At 39.2% G+C, this 21,870-nt stretch overlaps 1 protein-coding gene across 1 annotated transcript in view; it reads right to left on the bottom strand.

Moving 5' to 3' along the window:
* Positions 1-20,105, bottom strand: part of LOC126248181 (mitochondrial proton/calcium exchanger protein) — a 122,270-nt gene extending 102,165 nt beyond the window's left edge. Inside the window, exons 1-2 of the mRNA XM_049948958.1 lie at positions 19,953-20,105; positions 19,269-19,780 (exon numbers count right to left, since the gene is read on the bottom strand). Of these exons, the coding sequence (XP_049804915.1) occupies positions 19,269-19,780; positions 19,953-20,013 (573 nt within the window). The 5' untranslated portion in view covers positions 20,014-20,105. The remainder of the gene's footprint in view (positions 1-19,268; positions 19,781-19,952) is intronic.
* Positions 20,106-21,870: the final 1,765 nt, after the last annotated feature.

Genomic DNA, 21,870 nt, shown 5'->3' with positions numbered 1-21,870 from the left:
TAATGGAAGTAGTGAATTCCCTTCAGGAAGTCCTCTTCCGTTCTTTGATCACGCACCCTGCATGTGCTCTCGCAGACCTGAAGGCATGAAGATTGTAGTTGGGCAGTGTTTGAAGTTCCGAAGAGCTGTTTGTCTAACCCTGATTGCCAATCAACAGTCGTCATTCCACCAAGGTACAGACCATCGTCTCAGGTGGTTACTAGACCTGGGGATGGACTCTGCAGCAGCCCGTTGGATCTCACAAGTGATATGGGCCACTGCCAACTGTGCACAATTCTTTTGTTCAAAAATAGCCTGTCGACTGTACTGTAACCAATTTGCTCTTTGTGTCATCCATCTGCGTGGTCTCCTGTTGGCCACCATCCTAGTTGGCAGACAGATTCACACTGGAAAGTGGTCAGTAGAATGTAAATCTGAAGCCACTTCCCACTGAACTGAGTCTGTAATTGCTGGGGAACAAACAAAAAGTACAATGGCTGAAAAAGACCTGTAGCTGTGGAAAAGTGAGTCATCTGACCCAAGTTCAGATGGCAGATATTCTCAGAATGGACGAGTTGTTCGATCATCTGACCCCTGGAGCAAGTTGTAGCCGAGCCCCACAGCACATTGTGTGCACTGAAGTCCCCCCACAAGGAGGAATTTGTGTGGGAGTGCCTGGAAGAGTTCTGCCGGAGCGTCTGCATCCAAAGCATCATTAGGGGGCAGGTACAAAGAACACACTGTGATATTAAAGGGTGCGAGAACTTTCACAGAAATTGCTTGCATGGTCGTGGTAAGAGGACAGGCATCTGCCATCAAGGAATATGGTCACTCCACCTTTAGCCCTGTCTCCAGTAGTATTGTCCTTCCTGTACACGTGGTAGCCCATAATGCTGGTGTGCCTGTGACTAAGATGCATTTCTTGTAAGCAAATACAGAAAGGTTTCCCCCGGACCAGTAGCTGAAATTTTTCCGGATGTGGTTGATATCCGTTCAAACTCCACTGCAACACAGAGGTCCCGGTCACAGCCATTGATTAGCGATAGTTGTCCTTTTCCTTCTCACTTGGAGGCAGTGATTTACCGGGAAGGTCAAGGGGAAAATTAGCCAGTTCCTTGCCCTGTGGTTCCTCCGATTGGAACTCCATATCCTCAAGAGCAAGGTCCCTGTCAAAAAGCGAGAGAGAGCTCGCTGATCCAGAGGTTTAACTACTGCTTAGAACTACTTTTCAAAGGATTCTTCCTTTACTGACAGGAGGAGCTGGTTGCCTGGGTTGTGGGGATGACTTAGTTGGCTTCTGATGTTAGGTAGTGGTATGTGGCTTGGGTGGTAAGCCTACTGCTGACAGCTTCTGAACGACATCAGTTTCAAGTAGAGTGTTTCCCCCACAGGTACACCGACAAGTGCATGTGCTCGTATTTGAATCTGTGGTCAGAGTTTGTGTGGAGGCAACACACTTAGTAACTGGTGTCTTAAGGGCTGACACAAAAGAAGTAGCAAAAACCAGTGGTTGCACAGCTTTGAAAGCTTTTTCAGTTTCACCATATGATGTGCGTCTCTTTACATTCAACTCCTGAATTTTCCTTTCCTTGGTGTAAACCCCACACTGGGTGATCCCCAGAGCAGTTTACACATTTCAGAGGAAGTGTGTAACAATTGCCTGACTCGTGAGCTGAGCCTCCACAATTGCCACATGTAGCCTTCCCATTACATCCCATAGTGGTATGGCCGAATCTTTGACATTTGTAGCATCACATTGGGTTAGGAACAAATGTGCGAACCTTAAGACGGATATAGCCTGCAAGGATATGTTCAGGTAATTCTGGAGTACTAAATTGTAGAATAAATGTTGCCGATTTTTCCAGTTTGCCATTGACTTTCTGCACTTCTGAGATGACCATATTTTTTCATTCTTCACATAACTCCGTGGGGTCCACATCCATTATATCTGAGAAGATAACCACGCACTTACTAAAGATAATGGTGTTATGCAATTCAGCCTCGACTGGTTAGTCACCTAAGGCCTTAGGATCCCAGAAGCTTAGATATTTGGTTGGAATTAGCAGTTTCAACTAAATGTGTTCCATTACGAAGTCATTTAAGACTTTTCAGAGACCCAGCAATACCTTCCAATGCCTTGTGAATATAGAAATGGGAGATGCTCTCAAAGATTCCCCCTGTTCGCTTGATTACAATGAAAGTGCCCTGCTACGATGATTCTGAGACTTCTTTTCTGGAGGATTGACCAATCGAGCTCTCTTTGAGGGGTGGGTGTAGGTACTGCCTGACGGTACACCTGTCCCATCAGGAGTAGTACTTTGATGAAACCTTTCTATAAGGATCCCAAAAGACACTAGGGAAACAATCGTCGACCCAGGCACAGCCCTGCATGCCTGAGCAAGCCTTATACAAGTGGGGAGAAGCAGGTGCCCCAGTGGTTGCCAGACAGAGACTGTTTTACCTTAATATCCATTCACATCAACAAGTAGCACACCTTGAGGCTGAGGGGTTTTTATAGAGGTATGTACCTTCCTTGCAGTGCAGGAGGTGAAGCCAAGACCCCTGTTCTCCGGAACACACAACATTCCACTGACGTGTAGCACGGTGGTTGCTGAATTATGCCCAGAGCATATGGTGACAGAGGGCTGGCGGTGCTTACCGGTCCCCAGCTCAGGAAGAATGGGGTCACCAAGGCCGTACTCAGCAAACGAATTCTGAGCCCCTGAAGGGGGTGGGGGGGGGGGGGGTGCATTGGTGGGATGACTGTCTCAATGCTCATGGTGATTTTGCCTGATTGGCATACTGATTCTGTACTGTATGGCATTCAAACAGAGATTTTTTGGTTGCCTCTTATAGTTTAAAAGTACAATAAAAACCACTTTCAGGGAGAACCAGTTCAACTATCCTTGGATTGTCTGCCAATATTAGAGTGAAAGAATCTGGAAGACCATGTTTGCCATGGAGAGCCAAGAAGTGGGGCATTCTGCGACAATGCGAGATACAGTCTGTAAGGCTCTGCAACCAAGTGGGAGTGACCCATTACACAAACTGAAACTATGGGTTAAACTGGTAAAACCAATGTGGGAGAGACAAGGAATAACCCAAAGCTTATGTACACTGGTTTTCAATACACATGAAAATTGGCTGTTACAGTTATAAAGGTTACCTGTGTAACCCAATGTGGACACAAGGGGTAAGGAGGGGTATAACACTCAGCTTGGAACCCTGCATAATGCCAGCCTCTTGGGCCCACGGGAAGCTAAGTCATGTACCAGCTCTAACCCGAAACATACAGTGGGATAAAAACCGATGACAAACACAAATCGGCAGGGAGCCTAAAAGTCCCAGTTATGCAGGAATGTAAAATTCGATGGCACCAAACAGTGTAATAAGCCTTATGTAGGGGTCAATCCATATGAAGTGGTCCAGTGATGGTTGCTTGACCATTTTTAAATATTTTAATTTTCTTATATGTGATTGCCCTATATTTGAGAATTTCAAAACAGTTTTTTCAAATAATTTATCTTGGACCTTTACTGGATGGTGGCCATTTTTGTTTGTAGGCGCACAAAGATTTTTCAGTCTGGAGACATTAGCGAAAATTTGAATATCTCTGCATTGGGTTATGTTACAAAATTGCAATTTACATGATTGTTTTTAGAAAAGTGTCCTCTACGATATAACTCAAAATACCCTAAATTAAAAACTAACCAGTCAAAATTACCTCCAAAGTTTGGTATCCAAACAAGGAGTGATTTGAGACTATTTTTTTCCTACAGTTAGATATCATACACTACTAGCCTCATATAGAGCAAAAACACTTACAAATGTTTCCTTAATTTTTTATGAATTTTTGAAATTTGAAAATTTTAATGTTTTGTAAAGTTTGGAGTTAGTTATCTCAGGTGGGACTGAATATAAAAATATGATTTTTGCACAGTTTGTACACCTATATGATAGCAATGTATTGTAAAAATTTCATCATTGATATCTGACTGTGAACAAAGAGATGATTTTTTGAAAATGAGGAAATAATTCACATCTATTTAAATGGTTTATTGTTTCATTGTAATAAAATTTACTTGCGACATATATTAAGTTAACACTATCACCCAATATTAATTTAGTTTATTTATTTTTAATAATGCAATATTAAACAATAGGAGCTTTCGCTTCTGTTCTACGGTAATAAAAATGCCCATTTACGTTTAGTGTCAATAAAGAAGTACATTATTGCTGGGTGAGGCATTGTTGTAGTCAGTCTGTTCTGAAACCTCTGTTAAAGTGGATGTACATTCTTCAAGGGTGTAGAATGTGTTATGTTCTCTGCTTTGTGTGTAATCTGTAATTAACTTGGAGAGATTAACTGGAATGCAATATCATGGATGAACAGTGCTCTGTAGAACAGATAGCAAGTAAAGTGGGTCACAAAACTGTTTACAGTTCAATTTCAGAAAACTTGATAAATGTCAATGACTTTGATGAAGTTAGACAAACTTTGTTTAAATTTCGAGTAAGTTCTTCTGTAACATCAGTGTGTGAGCATCATGAGAAGAAATATATTCTGAAGTACAACCACATTTTTGGAAGAAAATGCTGTGATCCACTTAAAGTTCATAAAAAGCCTATTACTAAAGGTTCAAGGGAAATAAAACTTGAGCATTTGTCCTTGTAATGTGAGAGTGAAACAGATTCCCAAGTGAAACATAATGTGATTCCTGGAAATTCACTGTGACCAACTTGTTACTCAAAAATATTTGTTGTGAATCCAGAACAAGAATCATGTAACCTTGTTAATGACATTTATATTCCTAATGAGGAAGCTGTTAGCACATTGGATTTTGCTTGTTTTAAGTTAGACCTATCTCCTGCTTTGAAAATAATAAAATAAAGTAGCAGAAAAAGAAAACCAGCTACTGAAAATAAAGTAGGCCTACAACCAATTTCAGGCAAAATTAGAAGAGACTTGGAATCATGCTTTAATAATACAGATACTAACATTATTTCTAAAGAAGAACAAAATCTACCACCAGCATCATCTGACACTGAATATTTGAGCTTAATAGAGAAATTAAAAATTAAATGTTCAGTGACATCTAAAGAGGAAAAAGTTAAAATTTTAAGTTAGCTCCCTGACTCATGGTCAAGAGAAAAAATGGTTCATGAACTCACCATTTCTTGTCGTTTGGTTTAACCAACCTGAAAATTAGTGAAAGAGCAAGGCATTCTTCCAGTTTTAGGAAAGAAGAAAGGAGTAGGTATACGTGAAGAAACAATTAAAAAGATCCAGCAGTTTTTTTGAAGATGATGAAAACAGTAGAATGTGCCCAGGTTGAAAAGATAGCAAAACAGTTGTTATAAATGGAGTTGAAGTAACAAAGCAGAAATGACTAGTGCTGTTAAATTTAAATGAGCTGTATGTAGCTTTCAAAAATTCTCACCCTGAATGTGAAACTGGAAGGTCAAAATTTTGTGACATCCACCCTAAGTGGTGTATTTTGGCTGGTTCCTCAGGGACACACACTGTATTTGTTTGTTTATATCATCAAAATGTCAAACTGATGATTGTGGGTGCAAAACTCAGTGATCTTAATTACAAAGAGTTTTTAGATTTAATGGTCTGTGACACTAACAGTTATGACTGCGTGATGAATTTGCGTAATAAATGCCCTGGTAAGGAAACCGTTATTGAATTGTTTCACGAATATGAGGAGGGAATGCCAGACAGTATTACCTTCAAACAGTGGGTCACAACTGACAGGGCAGAAATGATAACAGTGGTTAAATCTCAGCAAGAGTACTTGGAATCTTTAATTAATAACTTACAAAAACTCAAGTCACCACTATATTTCTAAAATCAAATGTAAGTTTTGAAGAACAAAATAAAGCACAACTTCATGAAACTGAATGCATAGTGCTAGCTGATTTTGCAGAAATTTTTACATTTGTGATTCAGAATGCAATACAAGGAGAAAGATGAAGTTTGCAGTTCTTCAATTTGCATTCTAAGCGACTACTTGGAGCACAACACTTTGGCCGAACATGTGTTTCCAAAGTATGTAATAAACTACATAAAACAAAATTTTCCCAATGTTGAGAAGCTGATATACTTTTCAGATGGAAGTGGTAGTCAGTATAAGAACAAAATGTATTTTCAAATCTGTGCAACCACAAAGTAGACTTTGGGTTGGAGGCTGAATGGCACTTTTTTGCATCCTGCCATGGTAAAAATGCATGTGATGGAGTAGGAGGTTCAACAAAACGTGAAGTAAGTAAAGCCAGCCTACAAAGACCAACCACAGACCAAATTCTCACAGTACGGGACGTGTATGTCTTTAGCAAGGATAATATTTAAGGCATTACCTATTTTCTGATCAAGAAAGAAGAGGTGGTTCTGAATATGAAAACAACACTTCAAACCAGATTTGAAAACTGTATAGCAATAAAAGGAAAACGGCATTTCCACAAATTCCTCAGTATTGCAGAAAACTTAGTTCGATGCTACGTAACATCAGAAACTGAAATTTATGAGGATCATTGTGTCAGTAAAATTACATCTCTGTCTTTAATGTTGAATGACATAGTGGCATGTGTGTATGATGGGCAGTGGTGGCTTGCAGAGGTTGAAAGACTAAGTTTGGAAAACAATGATGCTTAAGTGCATTTTTAACACCCTTCTGGCCCAAGAATATCATTCAAGAAATCTACTAGTGACAAAGTTTGGATACCAATGAAAATTTGGTTAAGGAAATTTTCAGTGCTTGAACTTACCACAGCAACTGGGAGGCCTTATTCTATATCAAAGAAGCTGCCTGAAGAAATAAGTGATCTTAACATTCACCACCAGGTTTAGGAATAGTCACATCTCGAAGGATGTTAATTGAAAATATTTATTTTAAGTACTTATGTCAAAATAATATAAATGTTAATTTCAGTGATGTTTCCACTTTTTGTATATAATTCAGTACCTTACTTCAATAATAATTGGTTATATTCCGCCAATATCACACATGAATAGGCAAAGCCATAAGATCAGTTGTAGAGTAATGTGAATCATCTCCTCATTTTCAAAAATTAATATCTTTGTTCACAGTCAGATATCAATGTTGAAATTTTGACAGTACATTGCTATCATATAGGTGTACAAGCTGTGCAAAAACCATATTCTTGTATTCAGTCCCACCTGAGATAACTAACCCCAAACTTTACAAAAAATGAAAATTTTCAAATTTCAAAAATTCATAAAAAATTAAGGAAACATTTGCTCTATATGAGCCTAGTAGTGTATGATATCTAACTATAGTAAAAAATTGACTCTCAAATCACTTCTTGTTTTTTATTTTTGGGCCTAAAAAGTGGATTTTTGAAAATTTGGATACCAAACTTTGGAAGTCATTTTGGCTTGTTATTTTTGAATTTAGAGTATTTTGTGTAGTAGACAATGTTGTACAGGACAATTTTCTAAAGCAATCATGTCAACTGCAATGTTGTAACTTAACCCAGTGCAGATATATTTGTATTTTTGCTAACATCTATAAACTGAAACATCGTCGCGTGCTTACAAACGAAAATGGCCGCCATTCACTAAAGGCCAAAGGTAAAAATTTTTAAAAACTGTTTTGAACTTCTCACTTTTAGGGTAATCACATACGAAAAAATTAAAGTATTTCAAAATGGTCAAGCAATCAACTTATTTTTATTGGACCACTTCATTTGGATTGAAAACCTGTCGGATTGCTGTTTCTGACCTAAGCAGATGATCATGTGGTGGACACACACACACACACACACACACACACACACACACACACACACACCACTGTGTTGTAATGGAAGGAATAGCGGTCAGTGTAATTGTCCAGAAATAAAGCAGCACTGGACTGGACTCCTTATCATGGACATTATGCTATTTATGGCATGGTGAAGAGGGTTCCATTTAAAATGCTTCCTTGATGTACACTGCTTTACTATACAAGTCTGTCAGATGAAACTTCACCAATTAGGTACTTAAAAAAGCTGTTGGGATAGACAAGAACCATATGAGTATGGATACCAAGCCATGAAATCTCTACTTATGGCGTTTTTGAGTACACTGTGCCTTCTAGTATTATCACATGCCCTTTGTACATCATGAATCATGCTAAATAAACAGAGTCTCAATATGAAAGTCTGTTGTATGTCTGATTTCAAAGGGTTGGGCTGTTGGTGGTAGATCGGCAAATCTTCAGCTCACTTTGACAGTGGCTGCAAGATCATCTGGTCTACAGTATCCAGACCAGACAATGGCTGACCATTCACTCCGAGTTCTTTCCTACACAGTGCAGCACTGCAATGCTTCTGTGACCTGTTCTGTCCTTCCCTGGTGTGAGAAGGGAGGGGGGACCAAAACTGCCTCCTTCCATGATTCAAGAAATGGAACAGCGGCCATATTTTATCAAAAGTTGTAGAAGACTGTCCTTTCGTTTACTTCCAAGATGTTGGAGTATACTGTACTTTATTCATTTTGAACAGAACTACATACCTGCTTCTGATTCCTATGTAGCATTTCTTCACTCCAAGGCTGAAAAGATGCATCTCTGGCATGGTAGTCACATACTTAATTTGGTCAATCCATTCCTGGATACTGTCACTGTGTTCAAATACAAGGTCTGTTCAAATAAATTCCAGAACTTTGCCCATAAAATTTTTCTACGCTTATATTTTACATATTGTGCATGGTCTCTTTTGAAATACTCTCCTCCACAATTAATACATGGTTCCCAAAGACATTTCCAAACACGGAAGCTGTCTTAGTGCATCTCTTGCTAGATCACGCAAAGTGCTGTCTCTGAAAATTTTCTTCTATCTCATCTTTCATTGCAAATCTTCATCCTTTCAATGGGATTTTCAATTCTGGAAATAAAAGAAAGTCCGCAGGACACAGGTCTGGAGAGTATAGAGGATGAGGCAGTACAGAGATTTTGTTTTATGTGCAACTGTCATGCACCAATAGGGATGAATGTGCAGGCGCCATGCAAGAGCCATGAATTGTCTCGCCACATTTCAGGCCACTTCATTCTCACATTCTTGCAGGCATCGCAACATGTCCTGATAGTACCATTGATTAACAGTTTGTCCCTGTGGCATGAATTCATAATGAACTAATCCTTCAAAGTCAAAGAAAACTACCTGCATGGTTTTGACATTTGACCTGACGAGCTTTTTTTGGTCTTGGAGAACCTTCCTGAACCACTGTGAAGACTGAACCATGGTCTCAACATCATAACCGTAGACCCGTGTCTTATCACCAGTTATGATCCTTTTGAGGAACATCTCGTTCTCATTTGCACAATCCGAAAACTCTTCAAAGATATCTTGTTTTGTGTGTGTGTGTGTTTAAATTTTTATAGGGAATTAGTAACTTTTTAGCTCAACAGATTAAAAAATAATCAAAAGGCTTAATTTAAAGTCATTTGTTCATTGCCTTAACAATACACTGCACCAGCCAAAATGAAACTCCACTGTGAATGCTGTTCTCGAACATGGGATGAGTTGGTTGATGTTGGTAAGCAGCTGGAAATTGCTCTGACTACTGTCAAACAATTGCAGCTGCTGTGAATTGGTGCGTTGGAAGAACTCCTGCGATACCTGTACCAGAGGTACATTAAGTGCTATCCTCTCCCGTAGATCCTGTATCCTCTGCAGAAAGTACAGGATCTGTAATTGTCTACTTGACTGCGTGTCAATGGTAGATCTCCGTGTTCTGTGGATGCGGACCAGGGAGGACTCAGGGTGTTGCACCGATCCCCCAACCAACAAATATCTGAGGTGCGGTATTTCACTAAAACTGAGCCAGTGGGATACACTTCACCTGTTTTGGGGAAACCTGTTTTGACCAGTATCAGGAGGAAGCAAATGCAAAAAGGTAGGGGGTCTATTTTGGTGTGTATATCTGGGGGCCTCATTCAACATGTTGAAGATGCTATTCCCACAGCCATGGAGGGGACTGGGTGCAATTAGCTGAAGATTGTGGCGCATTGGAACAAATAATGCCTATCGTCTGGACTCCCAAGATCATTCTTAGGTCATTCCAGTGACTGGCAGAGTTTCAATGAAGCTCGCAATTGGCAGCATTGCCCCCAGAACTGATCGTGGCCCTTTGGTTCTGAGTCGAGTGGAAGGACTGAACTTTGAAAGTCCTGTGCCAAGGTAGGCTGCACTTCCCGGACTTGCGCCATACGGTTCAGAACTGTAGGGTTCCCCTTCATCTACATTTATATTATGCAAGCCACCCAACGGTGTGTGGAAGAGAGCACTTTACATGCCACTGTCATTACCTCCCTTTCCTGTTCCAGTCGCATACGGTTCGCGGGAAGAACAACTGCCAGAAAGCCTCTGTGTACGCTCGAATCTCTCCAATTTTACATTCGTGGTCTCCTCAGGAGGTATAAGTAGGGGGAAGCAATATACTCAATACCTCATCCAGAAACACACCCTCTCGAAACCTGGACAGCAAGCTACACCACGATGCAGAGCGCCTCTCTTGCAGAGTCTGCCACTTGAGTTTGCTAAACATCTCTGTAACGCTATCATGCTTACCAAATAACCCTGTGACGAAATGCGTTGCTCTTCTTTGGAACTTATCTATCTCCTCTGTCAAACCGACCTGGTACAGGTCCCACACTGATGATCAATAGTCAAGTATAGGTTGAACGAGTGTTTTGGAAGCCACCTCCTTTGTTGATGAACTACATTTTCTAAGGACTCTCCCAATGAATCTCAACCTGGCACCCGCCTTACCAACAATTAATTTTATATGATCATTCCACTTCAAATCATTCTGTACGCATACTCCCAGATATTTTACAGAAGTAACTGCTACCAGTGTTTGTTCCGCCATCATATAATCATACAATAAAGGAGCCTTCTTTCTATGTATTCGCAATACATTACATCTGTCTATGTTAAGGGTCAGTTGCCACTCCCTGCACTTCCCTGATACTTTCAGCACAGGGAAGGAGCATGTAGAGGAACTCTGGTTGAAGTTTAAAAGAATATTTGACCATGCACTGGATAGATATATATGCAGTAGATCAGTTCATAATGGGAGGGAACCTCTGTGGTATACAGTAACTGTAAAGAAACTTCTAAAGAAACAGAAACTACTGCATAATAGGTGTAAAACAAAGTGTAGGGCTATTTGAAAGATAGATACTGAATGAAACACATTTTGCTGTCAAGAGAGCAGTGAGTGATGCCTTCAATGACTACAGTACCCCAATACTATCAAGTGATCTTTCATAGAACCCAAATAAAATCTGTTCACATGTAAAAGCTGTTAGTGGCACCAAAGTTAAGTGTCCAGTCCGCAGGAACTGAAATTGAGGGCAACAAAGCAAAAGCTGAAATGCTGAAGTCCATTATCAAATGTTCCTTCAGAAAGGAAAAGCCAGTAGAATCGCCCCAATTTAATCCTCGTACCACTGAAAAGATGAACAAGATAACTATTAGTGTCAGTGGTGTTGAAAAACAGCTGAAATCATTAAACTGAACAAAGCTCCAGGGCCCAATGCAATCCCAGTCAGATTCAATATTGAATTTGTGGACGAGTCACCTCTCTTCCAACTATATTCTATCATAGGTTCCTCTAACAAAGCACCATGCCCAGTTCTAAAAAAAATGGGGGCACAGGTCATATCCATCTAAATGAATGGTAGTAGAAGTGATCCACAAAACTAGCATCCAATATCCTTGACACTGTTGACACTGATTTGTTGTACAATTTTAGAACATATTCTGAGCTCAAACACAATGAGGTTTCTTGAACAGAATGACCTCCTCAATGCCAACCAGCACAATTTCAGAAACACGATCAAGTGAAACCCAACTCACTTTTCTCACGTGACATACTGAAAGCTTTGGATCAAGGCATTCAGGTAGATGCAGTATTTCTCGAATTCCAAAAGCATTCGACTCAGTACAGCACTTAAGCTTATTTTCAAAAGAACACACATATGGGGTGTCAAGAGAAGTTTTTGACTGGATTGAGGACTATTTGGTAGGAAGGACGCAACATGTTATCTTGGATGGAGAGTCATTGTTAGAGTAGAAGTAACTTTGGGTGTGCCACAGAGAAGTGTGTTGGGACCCTTGCTGTTTATATTGTATATTAATGACCTTGCAAACAATATTAATAGTAAAATCAGGCTTTTTGCAGATGATGCAGTGATCTACAATGAAGTACTATTTGAAAGAAGCTGCATAAATATTCATTCAGATCTTGGTAAGATTTCAAAGTGGTGCAGAGATTGGCAACTTGCTTTAAATGTTCAGAAATGTAAAATTTTGCACTTCACAAAATAAAGAAACGTAGTGTCTTATGACTATAATATCAATGAGCCACTGCTGGAATCAGACAACTCATCCAAATACCAGGGTGTAACACACTGTAGGGAAGTGAAATTAAATGTCCAAAAACGTTCAGTCATGGATACAGCAAGTGGTAGAATTTGATTTATGGATAGAATACTGGGTAAGTGCAATCAATCTACAAGGGAGATTGCTTACAAATTACTCTTGTGACTGGTTCTAGAATATCGCTCAAGTGTGTGGAAACTGTACCAGATACGACTAACAGGGAATACACAGAAGGGCAGCACGAATGGTCACAGATTTGTTTAATCCATGGGAGAGGGTCACAGAGATAATGAAGGAACTGAACTGGAAAACTCTTGAGGACAGATGTAAACTACCCCAAGAAAATCTATTAACAAAGTTTTAAGAACTGGCTTTAAATGATTACTCTAGGAATCCACTACAACCCCTATGTATCGCTCATGTACAGATTGTGAAGATAAGATTAGGATAATTACTGCACGCACTGCAGTCAAATAGTTACTATTCCAACGCTCCATACGCGAATGTTACAGGAAGAAACACTAATCTCTGGTACAATGGGACATACCCTCTATCACGCACATCACGAGGGTTTGCAGAGTATAGATGCAGATTGTGAGGTGAAGTTCTTTCTAATCTTGAATCATGAGCCATGGGACGAACTTGGTGGCAACACAATGCATTCCAAGATGTTGAATCAGGATTTCATGACGATTCAACTGAAATGTTGCGTTCTTCTGCAACCTCTCGGACAGTCTGTCTTCGATTGGCACGCACAATTTTACTAACATTCCTGACATGAGCATCGCTGATAGACACAGAAGGCCATCCTGAATGAGGGTCATCTTCAACAACTTCCATCCGGCGATTGCGAGAATCACTCTTAACACTGAGTAAGGCTTTCTTGAGTTTTATGCAAAATTTAATGAAGACGTGTCACTCCTCGCACTCCGTCATCTTGAAATTTGCAAACTGTGCGACACAATTTTCTACTAAATACACCACTGAACAATAAATAACTGACATAAGACAATGTCACTTCCACCAGTAACACAATAAAAACAAAGGCGTGTGTTAGGAAGTCAACCACCTTTCACTCCAACACACCATTGGAATGAAATTACGAATGTTCTGGAATTTTCTGAACAGACCTTGTACATCCAGCTGATTGTACTGCATTTAGTTAGCCTTGCAACACAACCACTTTTTTGATACTGGACGTATCCAGATCAGAGAATGGTCACTGGTGTGAAAGTTACTGACCATCCTCACTAAGCTGTGCCTCACAGGGATAGAGAGCAACCTTGTGATACCTGTAGCAAGGAATGACCAGGTAGCAATCCTGAAATGAAGCATGCTGTGCCCAGTATGCAAATGACGGTGCTTTTGAAAACAAAAGGAAATCAATAACTACACCCCTGGAGCAGACAGTAGCATTGTCCAATTACATACTGCATGCATTACAGTCAACATGGAGAAATGGTCAGGGAACCTTGCACTGATTTCAGTTAGAGCCTTAACTCCAAAAACGTCATTATGGGAGTAGAGTACATAACATACAAAGTTTCATATCAGCGCACACTCCGCTGCAGAGTGAAAATCTCATTCTGGAAACATAATATACAGTTACTTAATATGGCATATACAATATTACACCAACTATTTGCAAGTTTAGAGTGAGCGAGAGGGGTGGGGTGTGACATGTTTTATTAACTATGACTGATAGACCAGCTTAAATTCTCCCCTCAGCAAGGAAATCTGTTTTGTTGGGGACTACATCTATGAAGTCTTCTTATCAGTAAGTCAGAAATGTATATCAAACATATGAACTAATACCATCCCTGTTCTAACACTTTCAATTCTTCCATGTGTGTCCTGAACTGAATTCATCAGTGATGGTTTTCTACATTTGCTTATACTCTCATTGCCGTAACTGCAAACATGCAATAGCTGATGGTTCAGTGGAAGGACTTCTTATTACCTCCAACAGACTTTATAGGCTACACTGCTACTTCTGTAGATTTTCTTTCAACCCATCACCCAAATTAAGTGAGAGGTAGTCTCCTGGTTTTTGAATCGCACTTTTATGTTTCTTTTTGTCTTTTATCTTTTATTGGTGGAGACAAACAAGTTTGCTTACTGTGTTACGTATCAATCTTTGTTGTTATGAACCTTGCTCTCTGCCTGGTATCAGAGTGAAAATATGGACTGTTCTGCAACTACTGTCTGAGTAGACATGTTGATTTTTGCAACAGGCATCTTGGTCACTGAAGCAAAAGATGATGAGCAAGATGGTAATGGTAATGATTTTTACTATTTTTTTTCCCTCGGCTTAAGGAATGTGCTTGATGACCTATTTCTGGTTACTCTTTTCCTCCCAAAATATTCTGAAGCTTTGTTTTCATGAAAAAACTGATAAAATCTGTAAGTGAGCATGAGAGTCCTCCTTTCTGAGCCGTATCACTATATTTGCCACACATTACCTGACCATTACATGGAAGCATTGTGTAGTTGTATTACTAATACTTAAAACACATTGAAGCCTACTACTCACCCACTTAATGTTTCTGAAATATGTTACCATTCCTTCTACTATTCCTTCAGACCATTCCTTGGTATTAGTTGTTAAATGTTATGGTACGAGACCATATATTTCTTTGAGTAAAGGAAATTATATTTTCCCTCATCGTAAAACAGTGCCCTCAAACCTCTTTTGCATTTAAAGAGCAGGTTACCATGTTTAAAAATGATCATTTCAAAAAATAGTGTACTGTTCCTAAGCTGTTTTCCTGATTTTAAGCATGTCATTATACAGTGTAATGCATTTTGGATATAGGAAGGAGACCCTATTGAACATTATTTTAATCATAATAAATACACCTTAATACATATGTCCCCTTTCAGGTCCACTACTTACATTTCCCTGTTACGTGGCTGTAGAGTTTTCTTAGTTTGTAGGGTATTAGTACCAGGGAAACAAATGTTTAGCCAAAGACAGCCCAATGTGCAAAAGTAAGACAAATACAACTTATGTGCAGTGCACGCCCCAGAGGCTGTCTGTTAACTACACTTGGCCAGCCTCCTTGCAGTGAACAGGAAGCAGTCATTTGATTGGAATACAGCTAGTCAGAACATCCAGTTAACTGGTTTCAAAACAGGAGCTTCCGATTAGGGTGCTTCTTCTGGTTACCTGCAGTACTCTCAGACAAGGCAATGAGCAAACAAATGAGGCAGCTATTTAGTAAAGGAAAGTGGACTGAAACTGACAATGCACGTTTTAATAAACCTTAAATGTCATTCTGGGAAGCAGCTATGTTTAAGTTTACATACATCAGAAAATGCTGCTGGCAAAAATGCTATTGCCGAGCGCATTACAATGTTTATAAAAAGAAAATCAATATAGTTTAGGTATCCAGAATGAATTTCAGTGAGTGTGTGTGTGTGTGAACTGGATGTCTGACACATTTTTGAAAGAATGGAGGACCAAAAACAAGCCATATGCAGGTTGTAAGGATAGTCCTACTCCAAAGGTGAAGGAAAATGTAATCTCCATTTAACACAATGCCATACAGAAAGGAAAGCATGTTCATGAAAACTTTTGAAGATGATTGTCTGCATGCAAAGGTACCAAGAACTTCTAGCAGGAACTGAATGTACATTGTATACAGTATTAAACTTCCTGGCAGATTAAAACTGTGTGCCGGACTGAGACTCGAACTCGGGACCTTTGCCTTTCACGGGCAAGTGCTCTACCAACTGAGCTACCCAAGCACGACTCACGCCCCGTCCTCACAGCTTTACTTCTGCCAGTACCTTGTCTCCTACCTTTCAAACTTAACAGAAGCTCTCCTGCCAGGAAGTTTCATATCAGCGCACACTCCGCTGCAGAGTGAAAATCTCATTCTGTATACAGTATTATTCAAAACCCATGTCCCATAGGACAAATGGTGAACCAGAACACCACTGACAAATTTTCAGAGGTGGTAGTATGGACCAAAACCAGAAAAAAATCCCAGTAAACACGGGATCCAAAATGTATACCTTAAGGGCTATGAGCACTACTTCATCTTCATCATACTGTGAAACAAATCTCTTCTATTGCAAGCTCTTTGCTGTCCATATTTTGAGAGGTGTTAGCATGTACCAAAACAAGGAACAAGTGTCCAGTAAACAAGGGCTCTAAAATGCATACCATAAGAGCTAGGAGTAGTTGCTCAGTACACGAGATGTGTGTCATGGTAGTTCATAGCTCTTTAGCCACGCAATTTAGGGCCGTTTCTTACTACACATTGATCCTTAATTTGGCCCATAGTACCATCTCAAAACGTTTCTCATTGGAGTTCTGGTTAACCCTACTTGCCCTACAGAAAATGATTTTCCAATAATCCTGTATAATGAGTCATTAATGAGAAAATGCAATCTGTGCATAGTGTCACATACTGAGTTGTAAATCCAGAATTGTTCTTTCCATGTTCCTCTCCAATGAACTGGCAATACAACTAATTTTTTTTAAATTGAGAAAAGTGAATGAGTGTTCTTATGTGTCTGCACAAGCCAGGAGGATACAGTGGCAGGGCAGCATATACTCTGTGTGTTGTTGTAGTATTGACAACTCTTTTGCCTTCAGCTCAAATTTCATGTGACTTAATGCTGTAATAGTAAAAGGAAACTTGTGATGTCTGCAGCAGTTGCATCACTTGAGAAGATAATTTTAACAATGCGCGCAATTAACAATGGCAACTGAACACAACGAAACACAAGTTGACTGCCAATCAAAATGGTCATTTATAATTTCTTATGGTCCCTAAATAAAGTTAGAGGATATTTTTTACACATTAGGTTACAATTTAATCACATCAAAACTTTCAGCAAAATCAGAAACAAGACACACAAGTAGGTTATTGAAAAATGACCATGTCTTGGGCTACGCCACACACAAATTGCAGCAACCTTAACAATAATGGAAATTCTTGGACTTAGCAACATGTAAAAGAAGGGAAATGCAAGCACTCATCTATAGCAGATTGATGCGCAGCGCACAGTAACGTGTAATCAATCACTAGCCCTTGCTCTTTCTCTAGAAATAATACACACATTCTCACACACAAGCACACTTCATTTGGGTGTCTGTACAGCTGTATGTACGAATGTGTGAACTATTGCTGGGAAAAAAGCTACTGCTTGAAATCTAGTCTGAATGCTGTTTTCTGATCCACTACAGGTGAGAGTTGCCTTTCCCTTATTTTACGAATTACAGCAGTAATATTTCTAGAATGAGAGTCACTGGCTTCACAAACTCTCAAGTAAACTGTCACATTCGAACCTAACCTAAGGCTGGGTCTTTGTTATGTGTCTGCTCACCAGCACACTTAAGTTTCTCCCATTCACTACATAAATACAAAAATCATTAACTAACCCTAAAATTCATGACATTCAGATCATTCAAAAGTTATTCTGACAATCTGCACACTGAAGACAAATGTAATCAATTTGTTTCTTCTGCTGATAGAAATCATTAGATTCAGCAATTCTCACTGGCTATGATAGATGTCAATGGATTGTCAACGTTAGCATGAAATGTTAGAGACATGGACACTGTGAGTGCACTTTAACTCACTGTAAATATTGGCAACTTCACAAGTTATTTTATTACTGCTCAGTGCTCAGGTCCAGATCCTGAGGATTTCAAGTATTTTGTTACATGTGTAATTTTTATTTTTTCTGTATTTTGTAAACAGTATGGCTAGAAGTGAAAGAATTAGTTTTTGTCTCTTTGTGCATAGCAGCGTGCAATTCTCAAATCAGGAAAACATTCTAGAGACTGCAATCTGCTTGCATTGCATGTCAAGCATGGTTGCTGTTTTTTTCTCTGTTTACAAATCAAAGGAACAAAACTCTCTTTTAACAAACCATTAAAGAACCAGAAGATCATGTTATGCAGAGATGTATCATATGCCATGAAAGCTATCAGCAAGAACTAGGAAGATGTGGGAAAAACTAATTTCCCTCCCAAGTATGAAAAGTCACATAAAAAACTGTGGATCACATTTTACTGACACAGAGTGCTCAGTCTCATGTGACATGAAGTGGAAAGAGCAGCTGACACCAAACTATAACAATAAGCTGTGCAGACCTGTGACTTTTTCCTCACAACTTTTTCTGGATTTCATAGCACTGGATGCATTGCTATCTCCTGACAAAAGGATCATTAGAAAACTAGTTTATATTTTTGATTCAGTGGGTGGTACTATCAGTAACCATTTACCACTCTTCTGAATATCTGTAATGCACAAAAAATTGCATCAATTTAATGGTAGTCAATTAAAAAATATATTTCACAGAAATAGTAAATAATACCTAATTATTTGTTCTGTATCCCTCAGAGTTCCTCTACATCAAGTGCAATGTCAAATATTTAGCGATGAGTAGCTCAGGAGCTATAGTGCGGAGTCTGACCACTGCTTACAAACTGTTACACCATGTCTAACTGCAAACTATACAAAGAACTACTGAAACCTGATACACCTATCACAATGCTGTCTAGGTTCAACTGAGTGACAAACTACAGGCTGAAAATGCCAAGATTGTTGGGGGCGGGGTTTTTATTAGTTATCACGATTTTACCAAATGTTGTCCTCCAAACGGACATTAGATTTTCCTTTTGCATAAGAAATACGAAGCATTTAGGAAGTGTGTGATTTTGAGAATGAACGCTAATAGCCTGCGTACATTTACGAGTGAAACTCGTTAAATGACGTTAGATAAGACATTTACTAATGTTACAAACATGAAATGTGAGGTTGTTTGCTGCTAGGTCTACTAAACTAACTTACAAGAACTATAGTGTTATTTAGAAGTATCGTGAAATATATTTCACATACGGTAATGTAATTACTATGAGAAGTAAGACTTACAAGCCTATGTTCCCGTCTCGTTAAACTCTTGCCCTGCAAAATTCTCCATGACAGTTTCAGAGATATTTTAATGTCAATAAACAGTAATCTGAATCCGTGGTAATAATGAAGGACTTCATCCACTATCCTCTGTCTTATAGTTTTCTTAACTTTCACTGGCACTGGAGCATCTGGTGGCTTCTCTCCCTCCTTTAGTTTACTCTTTATTGCTTGAACCGTTTCTTCTACCTTTGACGATGGTTTTAGGGGCGCTTCTTTCCGAAGAATCGGGCCGGCATAGAATCTTCTCACAAAAACAGCACTGTGAAGTCTATTTGTTCCGGCAACATAGCCGGAACTGAATTTACCTGTAGCATTCGTTTGTACGTAAGCGAGAGAGCTAGTCCGTATTATTTCGGGTAGTAACCACTGTATATTCGTTGTGTAACAGTGTTTCGGTGTTAATAGTAATGGAGCTAATCGTACCGTTGGATGTTTCGCAATCACATTTCGCTGATGACAACCACAGCATCCTGCAATACACAAACAGGCATGTCAGTCCGAAACAAAAAGTAAGAGTATGACAACAAATTACAATGATAAACAATGACAAACACAGAAGAAGCATGACATCATTTCGCACATACTTCTTAGATAATCACAAATGAAAGTATTGAATACGCATACAGACACGTGCGTACATACCTTTTGCAATATTTTTCCACTGACGAACTAATGACTTTTGGGGGATGGCCAAACTATACATGTTTCACCTAGCCGCAAACACCCACACGCACAAGAGCACTGCCATCACTGATCATAGATTCCGTATTACTTTCATCGAAGTATCACAAACTCGAATGAACTAAATTACATATCGATAGTAACAAAATTGAAAATCTTCAGTTGGCTCGTATCGGATTTATGTTTTCCATACAAGTATAACAATAACATGTAAGTCATGTCCTCTGCGGAATCAGATCTCCATTTCATAATATTATATGGGAAGTCTCTGCGATGAAACACACGAAAATTCAAGTGGATAAATAATGAAAATTTCTAACTCAGCCAGGATGTCAATTTGTCATTCACAACCACCGCAAAAATTTTTCAGAATAAAAATTAGAAACCAGTCCTTTTCGCAAACAAAAGTCACAACTGATAGTGCAATCTTCCATATACAGTCGGACTGAAATATAGATGCCACATACAAACATTTAGAAAAAACGTAAGGTTTAACAAATTATTAGTACCCCACTCTAAAACAACAATATGACTGGAATGAAACTTTTACTCAGAGAATTCTGTGATACACACAGTATAAACTTTGGTTTTTAAGCAATTAAAATTTGTTATCATTTTAAAATTACGCTTGAAAGCTAATGTGATGTGGGTCGACCTAGAGCTCATGAAGTTAGTCAATATGTGCAACGTCAGTTCCTATCATATTCAGTAGCAACGTAAAATCTTATGATGATAGTTAATAGGGTAATGTTGGTTTCACTAATTCTGCACACCTGACGTCACGCGCAATATCGAAGACCGCATAATCGGGTATCGACTTCGTGACAAGGAAGAATATGTATAAAGGCCCGTCCACACGCAACGATCTGTCTGCGCAAATGTCTGCGCACATTACATCTGCGCAGACAGATCGTTGCGTGTGGACAGAAGATTTGCACCAACCTGAGGTGTGTGCAAACCTGGAAGTTGGAGTTGGAGGTTTGAGCGAAAGCTCTCAAATCTGTGGGTTCAAACCACATCTGCGCAGACAAGTTCGAGCGTGTGGACAGGAGATCGCCGCAAATCTGGCGTGAAACAGCTGTTTGCGCAGTCTAGTGTTTGTATTTGTGCGCACAGGGCATTAAAATGGCTGATACTTGTCAGTGTTCTCGAGAGTTTGTAAGTGAATTCATTGAAATATATAGAAACCCAACATGTTTGTGGAACATTAAAAGTAAAGAATATAGTGACCGAGAAAAAAAGACAGCAGCATACAATGCTCTAATTAAAAAATTGCGGGCAGTTGACGCCTCGGCAAACAAACAGTAATTTAAAAAAAAATTCGTTGCGTCCTGTTTACAGAAAAGAGTTATCTAAAGTTCATAAATCTAGAAGATCTGGTGTAGGAGAAGATCAAGTATATCAGCCAAAGTTATGATATTTTGACTGCTTGGCTTTCTAAGTGACCAAGAAACGCCAAGATCAAGCAGGAGTACAATTGAAGATGAAATTGGTGTGTCAATGTGCGAGGAAATGGAACACGAGGTAATGTAAAACAATATATTTCACATACGTTTGCCAAAAGTTTATTTAAAGGAATATATTTGTGTTTAAACAAAATAGAAAATTAATTGCTATTATAAAAAGAACTCATCCTTCAGGACAGCGTAAATAGCTTCACATGTGTTGGGTATTATTTCACTCAACGCTTGTTTCGATATTGCAGTTGAAAATTCCAAATCCTTGTAGCTCCTTCCTGTTGCTAGGAATCTTAATGTTGTCACCAGCCATTCATGAGGAGAAATTGCCCTTCTCATACAAGTATTTTTTCTCATAATATGAGGGGTTACAAGCTTTAAGAGAAAATTATAAGTTTCGACATCCATCCGCAAATAATTTC

The sequence above is a fragment of the Schistocerca nitens genome, chromosome 1, assembly GCF_023898315.1.
Source record: "Schistocerca nitens isolate TAMUIC-IGC-003100 chromosome 1, iqSchNite1.1, whole genome shotgun sequence".
NCBI classification, from domain to species: Eukaryota; Metazoa; Arthropoda; class Insecta; order Orthoptera; family Acrididae; genus Schistocerca; species Schistocerca nitens.
Note: the sequence above shows the minus strand (reverse complement) of the source record. Positions and strands in the feature narration are given on the sequence as shown.